The sequence below is a fragment of the Pelodiscus sinensis genome, chromosome 24 (assembly GCF_052426305.1).
Source record: "Pelodiscus sinensis isolate ZL-2025 chromosome 24, ASM5242630v1, whole genome shotgun sequence".
NCBI lineage: Eukaryota > Metazoa > Chordata > Testudines > Trionychidae > Pelodiscus > Pelodiscus sinensis.
In genome coordinates, this window is record NC_143075.1 from 2,571,969 (window position 1) to 2,590,833 (window position 18,865).

An 18,865-nucleotide genomic window follows, 5' to 3' on the forward strand; every position below is an offset into this window, starting at 1 on the left:
AACCAACCAACGAACAAAGGAAGCGGCCAAGTTTTGCAGAACTTTAGACTATTGTGCACAGAATCTGGGGGCAATATTCCCTCAGGAGTAACAGCGCCCTCAGGGTTTGGCCTGGGCAGGATCTGTGCTGTGTTCCCCCACTACAGACCTTTGCCCTCCAGCAGACACCATTGCCAGTGCAGGCCCAGTGCTCAGTCCAGGCCAGCTCTGGTGCCCGGTGGATTGGGCCTTCCCTAATGTTTCAGGGCTCTGTGCCAGAGAGAAGTGAGGTGTGGGGCTGACAGGGCCCATTTCACACCAGGCGCGTGTGTGTGTTATTTTTACCCTCTTTTTATTCTCAGTGCCCTCCCTTGAAAGGCAAAGTCCAACGCATCCTGCACTGGGTCTGGAGAGAGCCCCCGGCCCCCTTCCTGTCTATGCTCCCTCCGCCGGAGCTGGGTCTGGCTGTCCCTCCGCCGAAGCCCCTGGAAGGGATTCCGGAGCGTGAGTTCTTTGTGAAGTGGGCAGGACTCTCCTATTGGCACTGCTCCTGGGTGAAGGAGCTGCAGGTGAGATGCAGCGAGGGGGGCTGCATGTGATGGGGCGGGCCGGGCACCTTCCAGCAAGCGTGTGTGAGGGGGGCATTGAAGCCTAACCAGGCCCCTGCCCTGTTGCTCTCTCTGGGCACAGCTGGAGCTCTACCACACCGTGATGTACCGCAACTACCAAAGAAAGAACGACATGGATGAGCCCCCGGCCTTCGACTACGGCTCTGGGGACGAGGAGAGCAAGAGCGAGAAGCGGAAGAACAAAGACCCGCAGTACGCCAAGATGGAGGAGAAGTTCTACCGCTACGGCATCAAACCCGAGTGGATGATGATTCACCGCATCTTGAACCACAGGTGATGGGGGGATGGCTGTACTGAGTCCCACCACTCCCGTAACGTTGGGGGCCTATATTGCCAGTAAGGCATCATGAAGATCCAACAAAAGAAATCCAGGGTGCAAGCTGATGCTGTCATTTTGCCTCCTTTTGCAAATGGAGGTCTAGGGGAGCGGTGTGACGGACCGGGCCGAGTCTGGGCACAGCTGAGGGTGTCCGCTCAGGGTGAATTGCTCAAATCCGGGGCTCCTTACAACCCCCAGACTGGTGACCTCTCCAAACAGGCCACAAACCAGTCCCACAGAGCGCTTCAGCTGCCTGCCTGAAGCCTCACGAGCAAAACCCCTCCGGCATCCCAGCAATATCCGTGCCCCAGACGGCCCCGGGCCTCATACACAGGTGGGGGGTCCTAGCACCCAATCCCACCTACCCCGAACAAGTTCTGTCCGGTTCCAAGAAACCAGCCACAGATCTCTGGCCAATTTACCCTCTGGATCTTACCCACAAATCACGCCGGGCCAATCCTTTAGAATCTATATCTAAAGGTTTATTATTACAATAAAGAAAAGCACGAGAGTAAGGTTGTTAAAGAATATTACGTTACATGCACCGAATCTCCCAGTCCTCGATGCAGGCTCTAGCAGAGATGTTACAGCTGCTGGTTTAAAAGTTCTTGTTGCACATCCTAGCATCAGGATGGGTTCACAGGTCTTCCAGGCTCTTTGATCCCTGCAATGCTGCCTCTGGGATGAAGTGCTGAGCTGAGAACAAAATGGCATCGACCACATGGCCTCTTTATACCTCCTTCCTGGCCTCTTCTTGTATGCAGCAGGTCACCTGGTCAGAGGCCAATCTCTGTGTTTCCTGCTGGCTGCTCTCAGGTGACAGCCCCCATTCTTTGGGTGTGTCCTTGGCCCATCAAGTGCCATTGTCCCACAGTGCCTGGCTAATCAGTTTAAGCCCATTGCTTCTTGTCCTGTCCTCAGAGGCCAAGAAGAACAATTTTTGTCCCTCCTTGTGACACCCTTTTAGACACTTGAAAACCTTTATCTTGTCTCCTCTCAGTCTTCTCTTTTCTAAACTAAACAAGCCCAATTGTTTCAATCTTCCTCCATAGCTCGTGTTCTCTAGACCTCATTGTTCAGGTCATAAGCCAACTTCCAGTTAATGGGTTTTAGGAAAGGACTTTCCTTGGGGACAGACTATTCCACGAGTGCCTGCTAAAGGTGCCTGCAGTTTTCCTTTGAACTGTCCTGCACGGATGGAGCTGGGTCCTGGATAAGCGTCTGCGTTCCTGTACAGAGGCTGAAACACAGGATCCTACCCCGCTCTTTCCGACTTCCACTCTTTTAAGTTGAAAGCCATTGAATGAGTTCTCCTGCTCTTTCACAAGTAGCTGATCTCTGAGCAGCTGTGGCCACACTTTTCACGCTGCACAGCCTTCAGCTCAGAGGTGTTCTATAAATTACTGCCCGGCCCTGACTTACAGGCAGCACAGAGCCCATGAAAGCGCGTGGCTGTTAGCTGCTGTGATTAAGCACACGGCCGATTCATGGGCCATTTCGCCTGAAAGGTTGAGTCCTTCCTGGTGTTATGTTAGCGCGGCAAGGCCGTTCTGATTGGCAGGGGCCAGCGAAGGGCAGCGTGTTCAGTTTCATGAAACCAGGGTCAGAGGAAGCTGTTTGCGTAGAATGGAAACGTGGCTACACAGGTCTAGGGGCTACTCCTGGGAGCATCCCTGAACCCGTTGCCTTGGAAGGGCAGGGCCCCCCCGCTGGGTGTTCAGAGCTGGCTGTTTGGTGGTTTTGTGCATGTGTGTGGGAGATTTATCACACAGACAGCCCATCTCTGGCACTTTCCTCCCCTGGCTCCGTGCGGCTCTCCCGGCCACTAGGTGACAGGAGCTTAGAGCATGTTCTGGCCCCTGTTCGGTTGGGGCAGGCGTCTCCGTTTCAAGGGACTTGAATTCAATTCTTTGGAGACTTCCAGGCCCAGAAGGGGTGTGTGTGGGTGAGCAGAAGTGGAGAGGTTTCCGTGGCTCAGGCGTGGCCATGTGAGGGATGCGCCCGCTCAGTGTTGCGTTCTGTCATTTCAGTGACGTGCTGTTCCACATTATGCCTTCCAGCTTCGATAAAAAGGGAGACGTCCATTACCTGATCAAATGGAAAGATCTGCCCTACGACCAGTGCACTTGGGAGATTGATGACATAGACATCCCGTACTATGAAAACCTGAAACAGGTCTACTGGAACCACAGGTAGGAGCCAGGGAGCCGTGCGCTTTGCAGGCTGCCCAGGCAGCATCGAGACATGCGCCGCTTACAGCTGCGAAAGTGACGAGTGAGTTTTGGGGCCTCAGCTGGTGAGGGAAGCACTGGAGGCACTTTCAGGGGACACATTTGCGCTACCCGGTGATTTGAGAACCTGGCCCTGTTAGTGGCTTGCAAGTGTCTCTAGTGCACGTCTTGGTTTGCAGCCTGCCTGTAGTATCTCGAGTAGCCACCTGGGGTCGCCGTTCATCAGTATCGGGACAGGTTGGACCTCCCTAGTCCAGTCCCCTCCAGACCTGAGTGGTCCCAGAGGAGGGATTTTGCCAGACCCAGGGGAGGTCACTTCTGGCTCCCTGCTCCCCCCCCTTGGCTTCCTGGCTCCCCACACAGCCCAGCTGAGCCCTGCGCCAGCTCCTGCCCCCTCGTCCCCTGCAGCCCAGCTGAGACATATGTTGGGCTCCCTGGCTTTTGCCCCCAGCTCTCTCTAGTTGGTCTGCATGTCGCGCCACCCTCCCCGGATCGTGCTGGGCTCCTGGCCCCCTACTTCCCACACCACTCTGGAACCCTCTGATCCTGGAACATCTCTGCTCCTTCCTTCCGGACCACGGATGTTGTCAGACCAGAGAGTTCTGGTTTAGAGAGGTGCCACCTGGAGCAGTAATGTGACTGACTGCATTTCTAAGGCAATCCATGGTGCTGGACTCTGTCTAGTTTGTAGGAAAAAATAGAGGCTTGTTGTTATTTTGCGTAGGTATTTTGGTGATGCTGCAGGGCTTGTTATAACTGACATCCCTGGGGATCAGGGAGGCCATGAGGGAAATACCCTTCTACCTGTCTAGCTCCCCTTTTCTTATCTGTACCCTGTGTTTGACAATCTCTCCCAGGGAGCTGATGCTGGGGGAAGATCTCCAAGCACCAAAGAGGCTGAACAAGAAAGGGAGAAAACTGAAGGAAGAAAAACTAGAAAAACCTCCAGAAACTCCTATTGTTGATGTAAGTGAGGGGCCTTGGGGGTGCAAAGGCAGCCATGCAGGAGTATGTGAGCCAGCTGAGACTCTCATTGGCCCCCCCATTCTTGCATGAGCTTCTAAGAAATGTTGTATGCATTGAACTTCTCTAATCCGGCACTCTCTGGTCTGGCAACATCCGTGGTCCGGCAGGATGTGAGTTCGCCAGGTGTCCACTTAGCGTGGACGTGGCCAAGTTTCCCGCAGTCCCATAACATTTGTTTACAGCCCCCAGTCCTGGCTCTCAGGGTTCTGTGCTGTTGCTTAGCTCTAGTCTACCCCGAAATGTCCTGTAACAGCCCAGTGAGCAGTGGCAGGGTTGGCAATGTCGCTAGACAATACTGACCTCCCGTGGTCCGGCAGATTCTCTGGTTCGGCAGCGGTCAGGTTCGGAGGGTGCTGGACTAGAGAGGTTCAACCTGTAGTTTGTTTCAGTATTTCAACCCTTGTGCAGCCCGGGTTAATCCCTGGCAAGCCCCCAGCGCTGTGTGACCTGCGCCTCCACAGGTATCGGACGATCACAGCTCTCGTTGGGCACGAATCGCCGTTTGCGGCCAGTGTGAGCGGTCCACGCCGCTGCCCGCTGCTCTCATTGGAAGTGAACGGTGATTCGTGGCCAATGAGAGCTGCAGTTACCTGAATCCTGCAGAGGCGCAGGTAACATGGCGGTGGGGGCCTGCCAGGGACTAGTTGACGCCATTTTATTGCCCACCCCTGCTCTAGAGGGGAGGCAGGCGAGGGGGGAACAGGCTCTGTAGACTCTGCATTCTGCCTCTTTCCCCTGCAGCCCACAGTGAAATTCGACAAGCAGCCGTGGTACATTGATGCCACAGGAGGCACCTTGCACCCCTACCAGCTGGAAGGACTGAACTGGCTGAGGTTTTCCTGGGCCCAGGGAACCGATACTATTCTTGCTGATGAGATGGGCCTCGGGAAGACGGTGCAGACCATTGTGTTCCTGTACTCGCTGTACAAGGAGGTGAGTGGTTGGCACCCACGGAGACGTCCTTAGCATCCCAGGGGAGCCCGAGGAGCGTCGGTCTCACCTGGAATTTTCCATTCTGAGCAGGGCCACTCGAAAGGGCCGTATCTGGTCAGTGCCCCTCTCTCCACCATCATCAACTGGGAGCGAGAATTTGAGATGTGGGCCCCAGACTTCTACGTGGTGACCTACACGGGGGACAAGGAAAGCCGGGCCGTGATCCGAGAAAACGAGTTCTCCTTTGAGGACAATGCCATCCGGAGCGGGAAGAAGGTTTTCCGGATGAGAGTAAGTCCTGATTTGCGTCACCCCGCCCCCACCTGTGACCAGGCAGATTTTATTCCTGGCAAAGGAGGGGGTGAAAGATGAACTGTCATGCTCATTCAGTATGGAGAGAGAGTCACCCTGCTGATCCTGCTAACAAATGGAAAAAGAAACTCTCTCCTAATGACCCTCTCCAGGCATCCTCCCTCTCTCTGGAGCTGTCTAGGGAATTGCAAACCGAGAGCATATTTACTCTGCTTTCTCGGACTTCTCGCACTCGACTGGGCTCCATTATTTCAGCTCTCGCGCTGTCTGCAGGGTGTCCCCGCTATCCATCGCCCAGGATCCATCGGTTCTACGCTCGCGTCATTGACACTTGTAGGAACAGTTGCATTAAAAGTCCTCCCATTCCCCGCTCTTACATTGCCCCCCCCCCCCCCGAAAAGGGCCAATTTGTGCAAACAGAAGACAGCCTGTGGGGAAAAAATTCCCCGCTTGACATCGTTTTGCTAGACGGCCACGGTTTTTGGAACGTATCTTGGACGTCTAGCGGGGACGCCCTGTGCGGCTGGGAGACAGGCTCTTTGTCCCTGGGTGTGTTCCACCCATTAACGTTATCACTGCAGCAGGGCAGTCTGCCGTGGGACTGTGGGGGGAATCGTGTGATGCAGGCCCCTTCCCCGGAGGAATTCTCTCAATTTAGCACTTTCTGGAAGAGAGAGAGAGCGGGAGTTCCTGGGGCCCGTGGACTGGTCTGTGAATCGGAACAGCGGAGAGCAGGATTCAGCGGGGCGGGCGGGAGGGAGGGGAACATTCGTGCACGCGTTGATGTTAGTGTGACTCCAGAGTAACTCTCCCGAGGCCGGTGCAAGCGGGAGCTCAGTCTGACCCAGCGAGGGAAGGGTTCCCAAGAAGCTGAATCCACTGTTCTCCAAAGAGACAAGCTGGCAGTTTAGAAATGCAGCAGACCTACGGCGGGGGCTTTCCACGTTTCCGCCGGAGCCTGCTCTCCTTGGTTTCTGTAGCTCCCCAATTCATCTGCATGCTCGGCTGGCGATAGGTTTTCCGCTGGCTTGATTCATGCCTGGACTGGGCTTGCTGGCATTTTGCGGGACGGTGCAAACGAGCCCACATGTTTATCCACGTGTTGGGATGCGTGTCCTCCACAGAAGCACTGAGGGCCAGTTGCAGCCGTGTCCCCTGGTCTCTTCAGGCTGTGATGGTCTCTCTCTCTATTTCATCTAGAAAGAAGCCCAGATTAAATTCCATGTCCTGCTCACGTCCTATGAGCTGATCACTATTGATCAGGCTGTTCTGGGCTCCATAGAGTGGGCGTGTCTGGTGGTGGATGAAGCTCACAGGCTCAAGAACAACCAGTCCAAAGTAGGTACCATTCATGGGTGGTGGGTCCAGGCCCAGCTAGGGAAGGCAAGCGCCAGCCCCACCCCTTCCACCTGAGACCCCGCCCCAGCCCTCTTGGGCAGCCAGGAAGTGTCGGCAGGTTTTGGAAGGCAATGCCTTCCCTTGCCTCGGTTACCCATCACCCGTTGTGCCGTTCATGGCAGCCGGGAAGAACTGAAGTCAGCAGTTGTGACTGGCATGTTTGGGGCCTGGCTGGGGCCAAGGGGAGCCTTTGGGCTGTCTCTGATGGGAGAGGGGGAGGAAGGGGCCCTTTGCCGGGGGCGGGGGTCTGAGGTTGGGAGCAGAGGAGTCTGTTTGGGGACCGGTGGAAATTCCAAGCGGAGGTAAAAACAAGAAGGGGCTGGCCCTGCAGAATTCACTCCCGCTTGAGCCGTTAACCATCACCAAGAGCCTTGAGGCGACCCCCCCCCAGCCTGTCAGCTCTCCAGCAGGGCTCCCCGGAGAGCGAAATGAGATCCCCCTCTGCTCTCCGTCCGTCCCCCGGGTAAACAAGCCGTGTCCTCCGGGCTCCCCAGCTCTCCTGGCTTGGAAGTGGCCAGCCTGAGGTAAAATGGCGAGAAGCCCCAAGAAGCCGGGGCACATTCAGTTCCAAACCACGTGAGGCTGACTCCAGTCCCGCCGGCAGGGGACTCGTTTCAGCCTGGCCGCCAGCGCCACCTTGAGTAGAGGGGGTTCCCTGGGCTCCCTGCGGAGAGGGGGTTCCCTGGGCTCCCTGCGGAGAGGGGGTTCCCTGGGCTCCCTGCAGAGAGGGGGTTCCCTGGGCTCCCTGCGGAGAGGGGGTTCCCTGGGCTCCCTGCGCAGAGGGGGTTCCCTGGGCTCCCTGCGGAGAGGGGGTTCCCTGGGCTCCCTGCGGAGAGGGGGTTCCCTGGGCTCCCTGCGCAGAGGGGGTTCCCTGGGCTCCCCGGAGTGGCTGGCAGGAGGGAGTGGAGATTAGCAGGACCCAAAGGGCTAAAATGACTCCCCTTCACCCCCTGACTCGACTCCCCGTCCCAGTTCTTTAGGGTGCTGAATAGCTATAAGATTGACTACAAGCTGCTGCTGACGGGAACACCGCTCCAGAACAACCTGGAGGAGCTTTTTCACCTGCTCAATTTCCTCACCCCGGAGAGGTTTAAGTAAGTGGCCCCATTTCCCTTCCTTCGCGGTGCAAGGGTCACAGATAAGCTAGGCAGATGGCCAGACGGCAGGAGGACAGAGCTGCAGCGCTGTGCTGGAATAAGTACCTATACACGGCGTGTCTGTCACAGGGGATCTTGGCTTATTTCCTACACGTCCGTCACGGGACGCGTGGGCGCGAGATTCTTAGACCCAGCCTCTTCCTCCCGAGACGGGGCCTTGGTGGCTTTGGAACGTGGCTGAGGCCGGTGTCCGAGCTGGAGCAGCGAACCCGCTCTCTGCCGTGCGCGCCCTTCTCTGTGGGGCGGGGGCGACTTGCGAACCAGGGCTCTCTGCTTGAAACCCCGAGGGTCCCAATCGCTCAGGTTACGGCTCCCCCATGACCTGCCACCTGCTGCCTCATGATGGGTTAATTTTACAGCAACCTGGAAGGGTTCCTGGAAGAGTTTGCTGACATCTCCAAGGAGGACCAGATCAAAAAACTCCACGACCTCCTGGGTCCCCACATGCTGCGGCGGCTGAAGGCCGACGTGTTCAAGAACATGCCCGCGAAGACGGAGCTGATTGTGCGGGTGGAGCTCAGCCAGATGCAGAAGTAAGTGCCGGTCACGGCGCGGCAGGTGGCTCTTCTGGAAGCTCCAGGGTGCAGCGCCGCTGGTGTCGTTTGTGCTTGGTGCAGCCAGACGGCAGCCTGGGCCCCGGTCCTGGCCAGGGGAGAGGACACCCCACACCCCAAGCTTTCGGCCTTGGTAAGAGGTGGCAGGCCTGGGTTCCTTTGGGCAGGCCAGGGTGGGTCAGGCACCTCTGTCAGGGGGACCTGGTGATTGGAAGCCTGGCTCCATGCGCTGAGCAGGCCTGGCGCCGGGGGCAAACGAGGGAGCTGCAAAGTCGTTAACGTTCTCATGGCCAGTGGGGCCGGGGAGGTATCTGTGTGGAGCAGGCTGAGGGCTGCAGCTCTGTCTTGCTCCAGGGCACCTGCTGCTCTCCCGAGCATGCAGCGTTCCTCTGGGCAAAATGCACCGGCTCTCCTGCGGCATGCCCTACGTCCTGGGGCCAGAGCCTGCTTTCACATACCCAGTGCCGGTGTGGAGTGACCCCTCCGAGTCCAGTGGGAATCTGCCAGGTCAGGCCGCGAGCAGCCTTGCTTGCCTGGGTGGAATCCATCGGTTTTTTGCCGATTGTCCCAGTTTTCCCCACTGGCTTTCTGGAGAAGCAGCAGGGAAAGGAGAATTTCTCTCCCAGGACACACCCACTCCGGGGCACAAGCTCTTTTCACACAGCAGCAGGCTACGTCTTAACACTTCCCCACCCCCCTCGCCACAGGGCTCGCACCGGGGCTGTGTTATCCACGTGAGTAAGTGGCCTCAGTGGGCTCCACAGAGCTGGAGTTGCGTTTTCCAGTGGCTGGGCCAGTCCTTTTCCTAGGGTCACTCCGTCGGAAGGAACGCGACCCCTCAGACCACTCCCCCGGCGGTGGTAACGGCTTTCCCGTCTCTGTCCCCGCAGGAAGTACTACAAGTTCATCTTGACGCGGAATTTCGAAGCCCTGAATTCCAAAGGCGGTGGGAACCAGGTGTCGCTGCTCAATATCATGATGGATCTGAAGAAGTGTTGTAATCACCCGTACCTCTTTCCCGTGGCGGCCGTGGTAAGAGCCAGATCCGCACTGCCAGGCGCACTGCTGAGGGCCCGTGTTTCTGCTCCTTTTCTTTTCAGTCCACGTATTCAAGGATCCTCCAGGTTACTACAGTAACGTAACCTTCAGGGCAGGCAGGTTTTTCTGGCCTGCACAGTGTGAAGTGGGCATCCTCTTTCCGAATTGCCCAGTGATCTTTCTCCATCGTGCTTGTGGATTTCGGTGTGCGTCGGGCTTCCCAGTTTGCAATGCAAGGCCACAGCACGGGGAGCAAGTGGGCAGCCAGCCTGCTCTGTCTCTGACACCCCCCCCCCACCGCCCATGAGGGCTGAATCCTACTCCCACTGAGGCTGGTGGCCGTCTTCCCGTTGACTTCCGCATGGCCAGGCTTTGCCCCTAGAACAGCGACAGTGACGTCGCCTTCCCCCAACCATGCATCCGCTTGCAATGTTCTCAGGAGGCGCCCGTGTTGCCAAATGGATCCTACGACGGGAATTCTTTGGTTAAATCTTCTGGGAAGCTGATGCTGCTGCAGAAGATGCTGAAGAAACTGCGAGATGGGGGTCACAGGGTCCTGATCTTCTCCCAGGTGAGCGAAGAGAATTTCATGTCTCTTGCCTTCAAGACTCAAAGCCCAAAGCCCGGGGAATTCTGAGGGGAAGGACTCTTCTCCAACAGGCCATGTTATTTAAGAAGTGAGCGTTCCGGCTTCACTGCCCTGCAGGGTCATTTTGATCACAAACTCTTATGAGCTGTGTCAACGCTGAAGGCCCAGAATGTTTTCTTCTGTATCTAATTCTGCACCAGGAGTCGGATAATAGAAACACTGTCACCGGCTCTCACGCCGTATCTCACCAGACGGCGGGAGGAGTCCGGGGGCACCTTAAAGCCTGACAGATCTATTGGGGCACAAGCTTTTTGAGAGTAAAGCCTCACTCGTGTTTGAGAAACTGCTCGTGTTCATGGAGTTAACAAGCCAGGATGGAAGTGGCTCATTCACAGCATTTGGCGTGGAGATGTGAATCTCATTTGCAAATTCATCATTACCCACTTAGGACTGACTAAGGATCTCAGCTGCCTAACGCACTACAAGGGCAATTTCCCCTCTCTGGATATTCACATCTTCCCACCAAATGCTGTGAATGAGCCTCTTCCGCCCTGACACAGGCAGCTTCTCCCTGATGTACACCTGCCTCTATCACTCCACGCCCACCCGTCTGGTGAAGTGGGTTCTATCCATAAAAGCTGATGCCCTAATAAACCGGTCAGTCTCTGAGGTGCCCAGGACTCCTCGTGGTTTTTGCAGATACAGACTAACACAGCTACCCGCTCAGACGGGTTGGGTATATTCTCAGCTCTGCTAGTGACCTGGGCTGTGGCCTTTGGCATGTCATTTAATCGTTCTTAGCCTCATTTTACCCCTGTGTAAAATGGAGACGACACTAGCCCTTGTGTCTGGGGATTCTTGAGGGATACTGTGTCAGTGCTGGCAGAGCATGTGAAGAAGTCCTGTCAAAGGGGCAGCTACTCTCACAGTGGCTTGTCTTGAATGTTACTGCTGCCTCTGTTCCGTCGGACCCTGGGGCTAGGATTTGGAATGAGGGGTGGTGACCTTGGAATTACGCACGTAGGCTCAGACCAGACCTCTAAGTCCTGCAAACCGCACCCTCGGCCTTCCAACCACGTACCACGCGAGAAGGTGTGGGGCCCCCTCACTGCCGCCCTCGTGGCCACGAGCTTCCCGGAGGTGACATGTTATTTCCCACGGGCCAAAAGCACTCCTTGGTCCCAGGGAAAATCCCCCCCAAGCGCTGCGTTGATGCAGCCCCAGCCCTGCCCTCCGGGGCCGCGCACAGCTGCTTACGGCGCGTTCTCTCTCTAGATGACGAAAATGCTGGATTTGCTGGAGGATTTCCTGGAGTACGAGGGTTATAAGTACGAGCGGATAGACGGCGGCATCACTGGAGGCCTGCGCCAAGAAGCCATTGACAGGTTTAATGGTACGTAGCAGGAGTATTGTTACGAATACACAAATCAGAGCTTCCCTTCCGGGCATGGTGCAGGAAGCATGGGCCATGAGCAATCTAGGACACTACTTTAATGTCATGGGGCCTAATGATCCTGAGGGTGAGCCACAGGCAAGGATGACTCGAGACATTCCTGCACCCCGGGAAGCGGGTGCGATGCATGCGTGGGTCTGCCCCCCGGGTGCACGGCGCAGGCGTGGCCCTACCCCCCGGTGCGCTGCGCACGTTACAGCTGCAATTGGGCGCGCGGTGCCTGATTGCTGCTCTAAGGGATGCCACGCAGCTGGGCGTGCGGCATCCCTTACAGCTGCCATAAGGCGCCCCCCATAGGTTGGCGCCCCCCATAGGTTGGCGCCCCGGGCAGCTGCCCAGCTAGGCCCCCCCCCCCTTAATCCGGCCCTGGCCAGAGGGTTCTAGTTCTGTATCAGGCACGTGATTGACACTGCGTGAAGTCAGTCTGTGTAACCGCTCCTGTGGTTCCCGTGTATGACGTGCTGCCTGATTAGCTGAGAACAGGTTGAACCTCTCTAGTCCGGCGCCCTCGGGACCTGACCGGTGCCGAACCAGAGAATTTGCCAGATCACTGGAGGTCAGTATTGTCTAGCAGCATCACCAGCACTGCCACGGCTTGCTGGGCTCTGAGAAGGGGTAAATCACAGCACAAAACACCAAGAGCCAGGACTGGGGCTGTAAACAAACTTTACGGGACTGCGGGAAACTTGGCCACACCCATGGTAAGTGGGCATCCAGCTAACAACAATCCTGCCGGACCACGGATGTTGCCGGACCAGAGAGTGCCGGATTAGAGAGGTTCAGCCTGTACTGAGGTCTCATGAACGTGGTGGCCGTGCACGGCGTGTTAAGGAGCCTGCTCTCCCGAGAGTAGTTGGCACCTGCAATCGGCAGTGCTCATAAGGCGAAGAATCTGAATAATCCACAACATGAATCCGTGTGTTTGTTTCCACGACCCTGGCACGACTGTGAGCGCTGCGGGGCCCGCTGCAGCCAGGCCTGTCTGAGAGCGAAGTGGCGTTTCGCTGTTGGGAGTCGCGAGGGTTTGTCCGCGCCGTGAGCGCGTGATTCCCAGCTCGCCTGCGCGCTCTGCACCACACAGCCTGAGAGCTGAGAACGCGGCCGGCGGCTGGGCCAGGCTTTCCAAAAGGGCGGCAGGCGAGCCAGCCAGCAGGCTGCATGCGGCCCAGTGGGTTCAGGGTGCCGGGGGGCGGCGAATCCGACTCCAAGCCCACTAGGCGGGTACGGGGGGGTGCCGGCTGCGCCCCAGTGGGTTTTGCAGGCAAGCCTGTTGCGCCCCTGCCGGGAGGCGTAACATGGGGACGCTTTCAGCACGCCGACTTTTGTTCATGGCGCGTGGGTGCCTCTCAGGGAGCCAGCGCAGGTGCTGCCCAGTCTGCAGGGCCCAAATGCTCTTTGAAATGGCTCCGTGAATGGCCACCCTGCCCCCGGGAGCTGGAGTTCTTCTTTTCCCCAATAACAAATTTCTGCCGACGGGCGCGCTTGTTAACCCATCCCCCTCCTGGGTAGGCACCAAGTTTTCTGCGGGGGGTGCGTGTGGGGTGACCCCTCCCTGCGCTTCGTACCCTGCTAGGTCGATGTGGGCGGCGAGGCCTGGGGGGAAATGGCCTCAGTGAGAAACCCCAGGGCATGTCCGGGGTATTTTTACCCGCCTGCCTTGCCTCCCCACTTCCCTACGTCCTGCATTTCCAACGGACCCCCATCTCACCTCGTGCCACCCTGCGGGTTTGTCTTCCTCAGCGCCCGGGGCCCAGCAGTTTTGTTTCCTTCTCTCCACCCGCGCTGGGGGCCTGGGCATAAACCTGGCGACGGCCGACACCGTCATTATTTACGACTCGGATTGGAATCCCCACAACGACATCCAGGTGTGTTCCCCTGACGCTGTGGCGAGCCCGTGCCAGCCGCCTCCGCCCTGCGCGTTCCCGGTGCGCTTGCTGGCGCCACGTGGCTCTTTCATTAGCTTTGTCCTCTAGCGACCTGCGGGTGCTCTCGGCAAGTGTAGAAAGGGGGGACTCCGCTCGGAAACCCTTCCGCGTTCTGTGTCCTCTCGTATGGCCGTGGCCGCCTTTCCGGTGGCCCGTGGTTTTCAGGAGACAAGGGGCGTTGTTCCGGAGGCTTCTCCCTGCATCGTGCTGCTTATTCCTCCTCCCCCTCCCTGCGGTTGTATCACCTCAGCCGTTCCTGAGAGGGCCTTTGGGTGGGTAACAAGCAAGGGGAGTCAGGGGGACCCCTTAGGCACAAAGCAAGTGCCTATGGTAACCACGGGCACGCCCAGAGAACGCGGCGCAGGTCCCCTTCCCAGGCAAACAGGCGAACGAGCTGTCACCCTTGTTACCCGCCTGCCTTGAACCCCTCCAACGAGACGGGCTCCCCTGTGAGGAGAGGGGAGCAGAGGCAAGAGCCGCGCCTGTTCTCAGCTCCCCACGCCGGCCCCGCCTGTCTCCAGTCCCGCTGTCAGCATGAGCCCTTCCCAGGCCATGGCCGCAGGGCGGGAGGGCCCGGTTGGGGGGGTGGCCCGGGCTTAGTCCTGTCAGTCACTCCCCAGGGCGCTGCTCCCTGCAGGCCTTCAGCAGGGCTCACCGCATCGGCCAGAACAAGAAGGTGATGATCTACCGCTTTGTGACGAGGGCCTCCGTGGAGGAGCGCATCACCCAGGTGGCCAAGCGCAAGATGATGCTGACCCACCTGGTGGTGCGCCCGGGGCTGGGCTCCAAGTCGGGCTCCATGACGAAGCAGGAGCTGGACGACATTCTCAAGTTTGGGACGGAGGAGCTCTTCAAAGACGACGTGGAAGGTGAGGCCGGGAGAGGACACGGGCGGGCAGAGAGAGCCCCGGGCACAGGCCTTTGATGCTTCGCCCGCCTGTCTTGTCTCGCCACGTCCTGGCCAACCCGCGTGCCCGCTGCCCTTTGTGTTTCAGGCATGATGTCGCAGGGCCAGCGGATCGCTCTGCCGGAGCCGGTACCCCCGTTCCCCGAAGCACCATCCTCCAAAGGGGGCGCAGTGACCCCCAACATGAAAAAGAAACACGGCAGCACGCCGCCAGGTACGCGCGAGGCAGGACAGCCACCACCCCTCGGCACTGGCTCTTGGGATTAGGCGGAGAGCTGTGTCGGGGGCAGGAGGGGGTGGAAGGCCCACGAGGGATCAGCACATGTACTGCTCCTTGGCATAGGCTTTTGCAACTGGCTGCTTGGTGGTCGCTCTGCCCCTGTGCCGCTCCTGCGGGCTTCCTGCCCCTCCCGAGCCAGCTGGCAGGGGCGGGGAGCATCGGGGGGGAGCACGCCGTGCCTGGCGCTGACCCATGTGCTCTTGCCTCCCGGGTGGTGCCGCAGGGGACAACAAGGACGTGGAGGACAGCAGCGTGATCCACTACGATGACGCTGCCATCTCCAAGCTGCTGGACCGCAACCAGGACGCCACGGACGACACCGAGCTGCAGAATATGAACGAGTATCTCAGCTCCTTCAAAGTGGCCCAGTATGTTGTGCGAGAAGAGGACGGTGTGGTAATGTGCTTCCTCTCATGGCTTGCCTTTACTTCGGGGGGCTGGCCCCTGCGCGCTCCCCCCACCTCTCTCCGGCCGGTGAATGGGTGGGCAGAAGCCGGGAACCGCCCCTCCGGCCTGTGTGCGTGAAAGTTTCCCAAGACGGGGACTGCGGGGGCAGGGCTGCCTGAGGGCCTCGCTCACGGTTGGCAGGGGCTCTGTGGGACCCCCCGGCTCAAGGGTCCCAGTGTCGCAGAGGAGACCTGTGGCCCTGGCGACTCTACCAGTGAAAACTGGTGTGTCTGGGGGCTGGGCTCAAGAGCTCGGCCTTCCGCGGGGAGGTCAGAGCCCCGGCCAGGGGAATGGGTGTGTCCGAATTCGCCTCCCCTTGCGTTACCGCCCCATCCGGGCAGCTCGACTCCAGAGCACCCGCAGAGAAGGAGGTGCAGGGCTGGGCTAGCCTGGCCTCCCTGGCCCATGCTCACAAGTTCCCATCGTGGGGTAACAGCCCTGCCCTGCCTCCCTGGAGGAGACTCTGCAGTGCACAGTTAGGGGGGCTCTGACAGGGCATCCTCTCCCCATCGCCCTCCTCTCCTGGAGCGAGCCCCGGACCACGGACAGACAAACCCCGGGAGCAGACATGCTGCTGCTAACGTGGCGTCCCACCGAAGTGCGTGTGCCTGGTGGCCGCCGGACTCACTTTCCTGTCTCTCGGGCTCACCCTGGGCAGATTCCCCCTGGGGGTGCTGCAGGGCCTGGAGGAGGTGCTGGGGGGGGGGTACTCGCTGGCTGGAATTAGCACCCGGGATGCCCCAGGGTCGCCGCTTCTGGGTGGGGACGTTGCAGGAGCCGCAAGGGGCCTGTTGGGTGGGGACACAGGCAGGCCTGGGGCTGCACCCCGGCAGGTGACTCCGGAAGGGCCTGGCTGGCTCTCGGGGGGGTGGAGCGGGCTGGGGAGGCTGCTCCCGCCCGCCGCCGTCTCACCCGCCTTTGCTTCCAGGAGGAGGTGGAGCGCGAGATCATCAAGCAGGAGGAGAACGTGGACCCCGACTACTGGGAGAAGCTGCTCAGGCACCATTACGAGCAGCAGCAGGAAGACCTGGCCCGGAACCTCGGCAAAGGGAAGAGGATCCGCAAACAGGTCAATTACAACGACGCCTCCCAGGAGGACCAAGGTACGTGCGGCTGCTGCCCACAGGGCCGCCAGGGCCGGCTGCCTGCTAGCGAGGGGGCGGGCTGCCGGCTCGGCCGGAGCAGGAGGCGCGTGGCCAGGCTTGCGGCGCGCTTGGTGCTCTGCCCTGTTCCGAGATGCTCCCCGGGGGCGGGGCGGGGACGTGGACGGGCAGCATGTGGGTCTGAGTGCTAGCGATGCTGGGCTGGATCTCATGGCGGGAGAGTTGGCGGAGAGCAGCCCTGAGCAGCCCTGGTTTCGGCTAGCCAGAGCAGCCAAGGGGCTGTCCAGGGCTTGGCGGAGAGCAGCCCGAGCAGCCCTGGTTTCGGCAAGCCAGAGCAGCCGAGGGGCTGTCCAGGGCTTGGCGGAGAGCAGCCCGAGCAGCCCTGGTTTCGGCTAGCCAGAGCAGCCGAGGGGCTGTCCAGGTCCGCAGAGGGTGTGACATCGACCGAGGTGTAGCTGTCATCCCGGAGTGAGGGACTCCTGGGGTGGGTAGGATGCCACGCGCCAGGGCCACATGCCATGTGCCGGATGCCACGTGCCCCAAAGGGACCCTGGACATCAGCTGGGAACTGTCAGAGCAGAGCTGGCTCCCAGCTGGTCCCCACCACCCCTCTGTTTGATGGGACAGCTGGTGTAGAGCTGCCTCGGGGTGGGGGGAGGAGAGGAGGACATGCCCCCCCCACCCTCCCACACACACACTGGGGCAGCAGTGGCCCTTCTGCACAGCTCAGGTGGAGAAGGCCTTGGCAGGCCTCTCCAGGGAAAAGCTCTTCCCTGCTCAGAGGCGGGTGGAGAGGCAGGCGGCCACGTTTCCTCTCCCTGTGCCCGGCAGAGTGGCAGGACGAGATGTCCGACAACCAGTCCGAATACTCCATCGGCTCCGAGGACGAAGATGAAGACTTCGAAGAACGGCCTGAAGGTCAGAGTGAGTCCTGGCGTTCGTTACTCTTCCCATCCCGACCAGGACCTCCCTGCGCTGCCCTAACCGCTGCCCGACCCCCAGAGTGACAGACAAAACTGTGTGGGCGGGGGGAGACTGGCTGGTGGGCGGGCTCAGACTTGGGGTGGGGGGTCCCCCTGACGGCTCCCTGCTCTGCTTCCAGCTCTGGTCAGGCTGGTGCCAAGTGAGGACTTTGGGTCTTTCTGAAATGCCTTGAGCACCCCAGCCTGGTCCTTAGCAGCGAGTCTGTCCCAAGAGGCCCTGGTGCCAATTGCTCCTCTTGCCGATGGTCTCAGGGGAGCAGCCGTGGATGCCGGACGTCCCTGGGACGAGAGGCGCAGAGCGGCACGGAGAGGCTCGCAGGAGTTGGTCCTCTCCACTCTCCCTTTGCCACTCTGCTTCCCCCTCCTTCCCACTGCTGGGTCCCGGCAGAATGGTACTGGGTGCTCCCGCCTTGCTCCCCAGCGGGCCACTGCTCCCGCTCTGGGCCCCACGGGGCAGCCTGTTGCCGTAGCGGCTCCAGCCGAAATGGTGGTTCAGGTGGGTCTGCTTTGGAGGTGCCAGGTGGCCTCCCTTCGTGCCTGGCTCATTCCCTCCCACACTGAGGCCTCAGCATCTCGGGTCCCTGCTGGTCCGGTCCGTTCTTGCCCTGGGGTGCGAGGCTCTTTGGGTGGGTCTGCTGCGGAGGACGTGGCCTGTCCACTGGCTGTACCCAGAGAGCTCCCTTTGCTGCATGGCTGGGACACCCCAGCATGCTGAGCCAGCGGGGGCCGGGAACCAGCCCTGTTCTGCAGCTCTGTGACGTTCCCCACGGAGCCTGTTACAAAGGACCTGCGAACCTGTCGTGCCTGGCTCCCCTCGGCGGGTCCTGGCCCGCTGTGGCCACAACAGGTCCCTGGAAGCCAGCCAGCTAACTGCCCGTGCATCTCCCAGCTCCCTGAGCAGGAAGAATGAGGCTGGTTTCTGCCGCACCGCAGCGTGGCGCCCGGAGAGCTGGGCCCTGCGACGCTCCCCGGCTTGGCCTGCATTCCTAGCCCAGCACTGGGGGTCCGGCTCTGGCCAGCGTGGGCTGAGCTTGCTTCTCTCGCATTTTGGAGGCTGCTGTGAGCCACTTTCAGCTTCCAGGCCTCTCCTGCCCCTGGCTGCAACCCACGTGCCACAGCCCTGCGGCTCTCTTTGGGCCCTGCACCTGGGCCACGGGAACTGTCTGTCTCAGCCGGGGGTGACCGGGGGGAGCCCTCAGCCACATCCACATCAGAGCCGTGCAGGGCCTGGTGCCACCCTCCGCTGGTTCTACTCTGCCTGCAGAGCCGGCCTAGGGCCGACACGCCGGTTGTGACCAGTTCGGTCGCTAGGTCCCTCCCTTGGCACTGTCACTTGATGCACTAAAATACCATGGAGCCTGCCCACCTGTTCCCTGGGGTGCCCCTCAACTCCATCCTGCCCAGCCAGGCCCTCGGGCCTCCTCCAGCCGTGAGACAGAGCGAGGGCGACAGCCCGCTGCCGTGTGGTACAGACCCTGAGAGCAGCTCAGCTCTGGGACGCACAGCCCCCGTGGGACCAGAACCCCAGCTAGACCCGTCTCGCCGCAGAATGTTTTATGCAGGCTCAGCCCTTGATGTTCGCCCACTTGCTCAGGGTAAAGA

At 59.7% G+C, this 18,865-nt stretch overlaps 1 protein-coding gene across 4 annotated transcripts in view; it reads left to right on the plus strand.

The window, feature by feature from the left end:
• The window catches only part of CHD5 (chromodomain helicase DNA binding protein 5), a 94,393-nt gene that overhangs the window by 49,517 nt on the left and 26,011 nt on the right, over positions 1-18,865 (plus strand). Inside the window, exons 10-27 of one of the 4 annotated variants that reach the window (XM_075906312.2) lie at positions 342-548; positions 670-881; positions 2,958-3,119; positions 4,016-4,124; positions 4,926-5,117; positions 5,208-5,408; positions 6,630-6,767; positions 7,800-7,921; positions 8,344-8,517; positions 9,429-9,570; positions 10,016-10,147; positions 11,441-11,558; positions 13,359-13,483; positions 14,181-14,412; positions 14,539-14,664; positions 14,954-15,126; positions 16,106-16,280; positions 17,112-17,204. In XM_075906312.2, the coding sequence (XP_075762427.2) occupies positions 342-548; positions 670-881; positions 2,958-3,119; positions 4,016-4,124; positions 4,926-5,117; positions 5,208-5,408; positions 6,630-6,767; positions 7,800-7,921; positions 8,344-8,517; positions 9,429-9,570; positions 10,016-10,147; positions 11,441-11,558; positions 13,359-13,483; positions 14,181-14,412; positions 14,539-14,664; positions 14,954-15,126; positions 16,106-16,280; positions 17,112-17,204 (2,833 nt within the window). The remainder of the gene's footprint in view (positions 1-341; positions 549-669; positions 882-2,957; positions 3,120-4,015; positions 4,125-4,925; positions 5,118-5,207; positions 5,409-6,629; positions 6,768-7,799; positions 7,922-8,343; positions 8,518-9,428; positions 9,571-10,015; positions 10,148-11,440; positions 11,559-13,358; positions 13,484-14,180; positions 14,413-14,538; positions 14,665-14,953; positions 15,127-16,105; positions 16,281-17,111; positions 17,205-18,865) is intronic. The other 3 variants (XM_075906313.2, XM_075906314.2, XM_075906320.2) reach the window with 3 other exon arrangements.